General features: G+C 37.8%; 2 protein-coding genes across 2 annotated transcripts in view; one reads left to right on the top strand and one right to left on the bottom strand.

Moving 5' to 3' along the window:
- Positions 1-1,519: 1,519 nt before the first annotated feature.
- Positions 1,520-5,791, top strand: LOC140986632 (BEL1-like homeodomain protein 9). Its single transcript, XM_073454939.1, has 5 exons — positions 1,520-2,915; positions 3,727-4,094; positions 4,227-4,287; positions 4,669-5,190; positions 5,624-5,791. The coding sequence occupies exons 1-4, from the start codon at positions 1,980-1,982 to the stop codon at positions 5,161-5,163; spliced, it is 1,860 nt and encodes a 619-aa protein (XP_073311040.1). The 5' UTR covers positions 1,520-1,979; the 3' UTR covers positions 5,164-5,190; positions 5,624-5,791.
- Positions 5,792-6,191: 400 nt separating this feature from the next.
- The window catches only part of LOC140972683 (aldehyde oxidase GLOX-like), a 5,940-nt gene continuing 3,859 nt past the window's right edge, over positions 6,192-8,272 (bottom strand). Inside the window, exon 2 of the mRNA XM_073435055.1 lies at positions 6,192-7,838. Coding sequence (XP_073291156.1) covers positions 6,289-7,838 — 1,550 coding nt within the window. The 3' untranslated portion in view covers positions 6,192-6,288. The remainder of the gene's footprint in view (positions 7,839-8,272) is intronic.

The raw sequence follows: 8,272 nt of genomic DNA on the forward strand, positions 1-8,272 counted from the left end.
ATTACAATTTACAAACAGTGAAAAATATTATATTCAAATAATTTTTTTTATCCAAATCTCCTAATTAAAGTTTTAAATATAATATTACAACACAATTTATTTGGTCTTAAAATCCTTTTTAAAGTTGGCCACTCAACCAAATATTTAAGAAATATTTATACCTATGAATATAATTTCTAAGTTAGATTGAAAATCTTGATTGTATAATATAAATTCATATAGTATCCGTAAAAACTAAAAGTATTTCTATCTCTGTATTCTGTCATATAGAATANATGACTCTTCTGAAGTTTTAACAGCTAAAGTAATATAATTTTGGAATTTACGAAAATACGAATCCATGTGATAAAAAGTTACGAAATTCTTTTTCCCGACATGAAATAATTTCGAGTGTGATTTTTAATAATATAATATAATATTGCTAAATGTGTCCACATTCCACAAACACAAAAAAAAAAAAAAAAAGTCCGTACTGATAATAATCAATAGAATTGAATGAATATCACTTTGCTGTAATTAATTATTTACAATATCGAATCATGAATCCGATTCAAGTAATCGATGGATTAAATTGAAAAATTCCCAAAAGTGAAATTAATTGGTTGTATTTTTTGTGTTCGAAAAGTAAAAAATATATGTAGTATTGAATTGCTATAATTGGAGACGTATGTCATAATTACAAAAGCACAAAAATAGTTTATTATCAAAATTAGAAGTTTGAGATACAAATAAATTTTAAAATATAGTTTTAAAATATCAACATTCTATCCAATTCCAAGTTGAACGGTCGGACATGAAATAATATTATTACGTACCAAACATGAGTACATATGCAATAAAGATATATTAAAGTACCCCATACCTAAATTTATTAAATTTCAGGTTTCAACTTGTCGAATGATTTGATATAACAAGGAAAAAATAATAATTAAACATTTGTATAATGGTATTATCATTTATAGAAAACTTAATGTCAGATGTCAACAAAATTTTGTTTGCCAAACCTTTTATTCTTACCCAAAACACGACTAAATAATAATAAACTCTAGGGTAGATCTCATGTGAGATCGTCTCACAAATCTTAATATGTGAGACCGGTCAACTCTATTCATATTCACAATATAAAATAATAATCTTAGCATAAAAAGTAATACTTTTTCATGGATGACCCAAATAAGATATCTGTCTCACAAATGCGACTCGTAAAACCGTCTCACACAAGTTTTAGCAACTAAATTTATATCAATTTTTGTTCTATACACTGGGAAAATTATATATAATTATTAAATCCAATTGTGAACTATTTTTTTTATCTTACATCCTAATGTATTTATTATGTACACATTAGTATCATTTGAAATAATATTGGACACATGACTTCAGGAGGTATAAATAATAAATAATAAATAATAAATAAATATTTAAATAATAGAAGTAGTCACTATATATATATATTTATAAAATATGAAATGTTATAATTTAAAATAGAAGAGCGTTCATTAGTAGAGACTGAATCTGCATTCATGAGTGAGTGAAAGGCACTCTCTCTCCCACAGTCACACACACAGAGTCTGAGACAGAGAAACTGATACAAAAGATGCAGTACTTTCACTATTCAACGTCGGATCTGTGTGGATTTTGTCTGCTAATAATCCTGGGCCATGAAGAAAGAAAAAATAGATAGATCAAGATCACTCTCTCCCATGTAATATATATATATATATTTATATATATATATATATATTTCTTTTCTTTTGAGTTTCAGAAAAATAAATAAAGCTAAAGAAAAGATACACATACAAACACGCACAGCCTTTGCTTCTATCTTCTCTTTCACTGTTGCTCTCCTTTTTCATCTCTTTAAACTCCATCTTTTTTCCTACGATAATCTCTTTTCTTTTCCTTTCCTTTTCAACACTCCATATTATTACTACAGAAAGATTCCTATCTAGCAACAGTACTTAAGAGTACTACCGCTTATGGCTGAAGGATTTGAGCCGTATCATGTCCCACAACAAAGCAGAAGAGATAAGCTGAGAGTAAACCCACAAGGGTGCGTAGATAGCCATCTTTTAGCGTGCGCGCCTCTGGTCGTCCCTCTCTACGATCCATCGCTCATCTCTGCGGATTTGATCAGCTGTGCTCCTAACTTGCTCCACCGTCAAGGTTTCGATCTTCAGACCAGCGGTGCCAGCGCCGGTGATAAAGAAGAGGGTTTGAATTTGATGAGTTATGTGGGCGGAATGAATATTATCAGTGGTGCAGCGGCGGCTGCTGCTTCTTCTTCTTCTTCAGCCTCAACGAATCATATGCTTGTAGATCCGCAGCTGTCTGTGCAGATAAACCCTAGCACTATTCAAGATATCAATGGTGGCCCTTTTGTCTACCCACACGTCAATTATAGGCCAGTTCTTGATCAGTCTTTTCATGGAAATGAAGTGGTGGTGTATACCCGTGAGCCCAATAGTAACTGCGCAGCAGCAGCAAGTGGTCAAAGCTTGTCTTTGTCGTTATCTTCGAACCATAATAATAATCTCCCACTGGAGCTGAATCTGCAGAGATATGACTCTACGATGTTGGGTAACAGCAAGGTGAGTGGAGGGTATTTTGTTGCTGGAAATGGCGGTTCTTCAACACAATTGTCTAGAAGTTCAGTGCCTTTGGGTCCCTTTACTGGTTATGCTTCAGTGTTGAAAGGATCAAGATTCTTGAAGCCTGCGCATCAGTTGCTGGAGGAGCTTTGTGATGTGGGTAGGGGGATTTTCGCGGATAAAATCGCAGTTGATTCATCTTTGCTGGAGCCGCCATTGGAAAGCTTGAGTGGAAATGGAGTTGATGATGACTCTTCACTGAATTGCAGTGATGGGGGTGAACAAACTAGGAACAAATCAAGATTACTTTCAATGCTTGATGAGGTATTTATCATAACTATGTTGTTCTTTTTTGACATTATTTTCTTATAAAATTTTAGCTTTGATGTATCTATTCTCTGTATGAACTTCTGGTCTTTTCAGGTTATCCTAGACACTGTGTCTAAATATAACCAAGTTTAGTTAGGCTTTTTCAAGGGCCTTAACACCATTGTGTACAAGTATGAACTAGTGGCCGGAAAAATAATTTCTTTGATTATTTGTCACAGAAATTATTCTTTAGTGCTTTATAACTGAAATATAAGCAGTACAGATTCCGACATCATGCATAGTTTGGGAAGGTTATGGACGTGAACAAAGATTAGGACAGCAAAGTGTCAGAAAACCCAAGAGCATTGGCTGAGCCATAATTTTCGTTTAGGGAAAAAATTATCGTTATGTGTATAGATGAATCTAGAACTATTTAAAAATGGGAGCAGACGATCTGAGATGGGTTCTTATTGTTGATAATATTTACAAAGATTGTAAAGTTATTGAAGGAATAATTGAAATTGAATTAAAAGGCCTTAAGCCTGTTTAATATTTTTAATCTATCTTAAAACATTTGAAATATAAGCTGAACCATGAAGACACGATAATAATACTACGGTTTGGTGGTGTTGTGCCCCTTATCTTTAAATTTTTCGAAGTGGAGAATATGATTCTGTATGTTTAGCATATTTGTAGTACTTATAAGCAATACATTATTTAACATCAAAAAGTAATTTATCCTAAAGTACTATGATAGATTTCCTCATAGAACATGATGTATTTTATGATTTACATACTTTAACCAATTTACTGGTAAATTCATTAGGTTTATAAAAGGTACAAGCAATATTACCAGCAAATGCATGCGGTTTTCACTTCATTTGAATCTGTTGCCGGATTAAGCAGTGCTGCTCCATTTGCAAGTTTGGCTATAAAGGCTATGGCCAAACATTTCAAGTGTTTGAAAAATGCCATAATGGATCAGTTGCATTTTGCCAATAAATCACAAGGCAAAGCGAATAACGATAGAGATGAAACTCAAAGATTTGAAAATTTGGGAAGAGGGACGTTTGGCCAACGGCCATTTCATAGTTCGGGATTCGTGGATCAACCAGTATGGCGTCCACAACGTGGGCTACCTGAGCGTGCTGTCACGGTCCTTAGGGCCTGGTTGTTCGAGCACTTCCTACACCCGTAAGAATTGCTCGTGCATTAAAAATCACACCATGACCTCGATTTTTTTACGGCTTATTACGTTCTCATTTACTTTTTTCTTATGCATATCGTGTTTCTCTTCCATACTGATTGATTTTGTTACTAAAATAGTTATCCAACTGACACGGACAAACTAATGTTGGCAAAACAGACAGGTCTCTCGAGGAATCAAGTACGTTCCTTTAATTTCCCTTGCTATCACTTTCTATTTATATATACTGTAGCTAGCTCTAGCGCTTGCTAGCAATTTCTCTTGAGTGACAACGTGTGTGAAAGCATTGTTGAAGGCTAGAAGTTTAATTAGAGTGGGGGGGCTGAACTTTGAACCTTAACAAATTTATGGGAAACGTAATTATATTTCTGTATGTAAATATATGTAAATATTTAAATTTTTTATAAATCTATATGAAACTTGAAGGGGGAAGAGTACAATTACCCAAGTCAATCCTCCCTCGATCCCCTATTGCATGAAACACAAGAACGTTTTCTTTTACCTTTCCCTGATGAGTGACGTGTCCTTAAGACGGGAATGCTACGTGTTGCCGTGTTTCAGGTCTCAAACTGGTTTATCAATGCAAGAGTAAGGCTTTGGAAGCCAATGGTGGAGGAGATACACATGCTCGAAACTCGTCAGGGGCAAAAGGCTTCACAATGTGACGATCATCTACCAACAAGTTGTTCTATTGAGTGTGAGAACACTAACTCCTCCATACAAAGAAACGTGGAGTTTTCGTTGAAACGCACTCGAAATGACTTAACTGAAGCTCCTACTGGAGTTGAGGGACCTATGAATTTGCCGTTCAACAAGCTGTCGCATAATCCTTACTTGGGTGTCGGTATGAGCAATGTTGGTGGTAGTGGCGGAGTTTCTCTAACTCTTGGCCTTCATCAGAATGGTATGGGATTATCAGAGTCATACCCAATAACCGCAGCTCGACGTTTTGGCCTGGATGCTCATGGTGAGGAATATGTAGTTGGTGGATTCGCAGCACATAATCGGCAAATTGGGGGGCAGCTTTTGCACGATTTTCAAGAATCTGGTCGTTGAATTTCCCCCTTCCATCGAAGGTTCAAGGTACATTACTACTTGCACTTGACGTTTATACGCTTTTTAAATGCAATTCACCCAAATTTTGCATTCGAAATCTCTTCAATAACATCACTACTCCTTGAACCTTGCTGAACTTTTCATGGACTAAAAAATCTCATAGCTAATTAATACCTGAAAGCAAGCTTCTTCTGCAAAGTCTCTCTTTTACTTGTGCGGATTAAATGGATGATATTGTCTATTACGCTGATCAATACCTAAAAGCTTCTTCGACGTCGATTCTCCTCTACTTGCGGGGATCGACGGCATTATTGTCTTTATAGAACCTTTATCAAAGTATTCAAAGAAGCCAATGGTTTAATCAACACTGTCGATTCATCTTTGTACATAACATACAGTGCTATAACTGGTTTTACGCGTAGGAATCATTTACTAATGATGTTTTTACGTCTTCTGACAGGTTTGTGCTGCGATTCATTTCTTGGACGGGTGACACCGTATAACTCACCAGAAATGTAGCATGGTGGCATAATGTTTGTATTATTGTTAAATTTGGAGGACATGTGATATTTTGAAGTGCAAATAAGTGACTGCTATTAGTAATTAATGCTAAAGGAATCGTTACTTTTGTTGGCCTTTTATGTTGTGTATTTTTTGGCCGATTGGTTATACTTGATATAACGAATTTCGTGGGATGTTACTTTGTATTACTGACCAAAAAGTATTGCTCTATGAAAACTCCAGGAGATTAAGAAAGCGATAGCGTACCCGAGAATTATGAGAACATTGTCTATTTATACATCTAAAAAATAATCGAGCCGAATTTTTTGGGCTAAATAATTGAATTGATCTGTAACTCATAAAAATTATTGACAATTGGGCCATAACCCGTGAATATAGGCATTATATTTTTTTATGAATTCATTGCATTAAAAATCAACTGGATTTGACTCGTTTAAAACCTCTAATCGAGCCACCCTAGGTTGTTCGTATCTTTATTTCAAGATTCCATTCCACAAAAGTTAACGTCATTTTGCTCTCATTTCAATCAAATGTATAAATAGATAATTAATAAATAAAACTTAATTAAACCGTATTAGCTTTTAAAAAGGAACAATTGTAAAATTAAGATACCAATTGGACCCACCTGGCCACACTTGGTACACCTAAGTTCACAGCAAACGCCATATAGTAGCCCGGCGGCGCCACGTTACCGTTATGCGGAGCGGTGGACTTTACCCTATACCTTCCGCCGCCCTCCACACTCGGAGTTTCCACTGTCAGCTTCACCAACCTCTGCCCTTGAGAAAATGAGTGTGTTGCAAAAGGTGCACTGGCGAAATTAATCTCCATCAGCCCCACCACAGGCAATTCCACCGCCACCACCACCTCGAACACCTCCCCGTACCTAATCCTCTCCGGTACCTCAGCCAAAACCGGCCGGATATTCGCCTTATCCGGAGACAAATACTCCGGAGAAAACGCTTCAATCCTCAGTTCCGTTGGGAACTCCGTACCAAACTTGTAGAAACGATGCGGATTACTGCCGGCGACCAGAATCCTCCCGTCTGGCAACAAGTTCGCCGTCGAGTGATACATTCTCGGGACCGAAGACGGGTTCAAAGTCATGAACCGGAGTCCACTCGGTTGATCCGGTCTGTACAGAAGCGGGTACAAACATGGTACAGAAGCTAGCTCAAACCCTTGGGTCCCAGCTTCAGCTCCGTTAATAATCATCACATCACCAGTCGGCAAAGTCACCATATCCCCCATAATTCTCCCAAACGGCATATTCTCCATTTCCCATTCTGGGTCGGGCCCGGTTGCCTCTATCCGCCCGCAACTACCATGTGCCGGACTATCAGTTATTCTCTGCAGATATGCACCGTATTCTGCTCCGCCACATACTACAACTGTGGCCGAGGAGTAATCGCCAGTTAAAGCAAGCATTACCGACGATCCCGCTGAGGGATAGTTTCTCGGACCACCCTCGAGTGCTGGATATTTTTTTGTCACACTGTGGGTATTGTAATCAAACAGCACAGCTTTATTGTTTGCAAAAACGAAGAGTTCTCCGGTGGGGAGTAAATGAACGTAGGGATAAAGATTATCCATTTGATTATCCTCAACCTCACCCAGAAATGGGAAATTCACAGCACCAATTTCTTTTCTTGGTGGGAAATATTCTACGCTATTCGCAGTTCTTCCACCGATGATAATTATTGAACCATCGGGTAAGATCTGATTAGTGGCGTACCACCTTCCGTGGTACAGTTCAGTATCCCGCATTTCTTCCCAATCACAAATTGTACCCGATTCACAGGGAACAAACTTTCTGATTTTCTTGAATCCGTCTAAGTCACCGCCTGTCTGGAGGAGGCTCCCGTCTGGTAAAAATTGACCGGAGGAGCACCACGTGTCTGAGAGAATTGTCAGAGGGAGGAGCGTGAGGGTGTTTAAGTCTAAGAGAACAGAGTGTGCGGTGCAGTCTTTTCGGGGCGGGTTACCCGGAATGGCCCGGCAGAGGTTTTTGGGTAGCGGTGCCCGTGATGGGCCAATGTGGGTACGGTCGAGGAGCACGACTGTGTTAAACCGGGTGACGGCAGTGTGCATGGAGGAGATACCTGTTAGAGTAGATGCCCTGCAAGTCAACTGTTGACTAGGGATTTTATTGACTCAGTTGTAAAGAACAATCTTTATTTTAATATAATTCATTATTTCATGGTTTGTTATTTCTTTATCTGTATACCCATGATTTCAAACATAGATAAAGACCTTGATTATACTTTAATACAAATGAATCGTAATTCGATGTTGAAACTCATTTGTAAACACTGTATGATCTAAATTCGTTCCTAGTCGATTCAGCCGCCTAAAACATGGATAAAGGTCGCTTGAGCTCGAGACTAGCATCTGTGATGTTGTGTACTGAGTTTCTTGGTATGGGCATAGAGATGTCCAAACATGCAGATGGGTAGTCATATGATGATTATACCGAACAACCCTCCCTCGGACTTTCCAAGTGGTTATCATTCATCGAGAGGATAAGTCCGTGGTTATGATTGTACACCATTAGTCCTTACGACCCGGGACAACACTGAGGCTCTAT

This window comes from Primulina huaijiensis, chromosome 1, assembly GCF_012295235.1.
Source record: "Primulina huaijiensis isolate GDHJ02 chromosome 1, ASM1229523v2, whole genome shotgun sequence".
NCBI classification, from domain to species: Eukaryota; Viridiplantae; Streptophyta; class Magnoliopsida; order Lamiales; family Gesneriaceae; genus Primulina; species Primulina huaijiensis.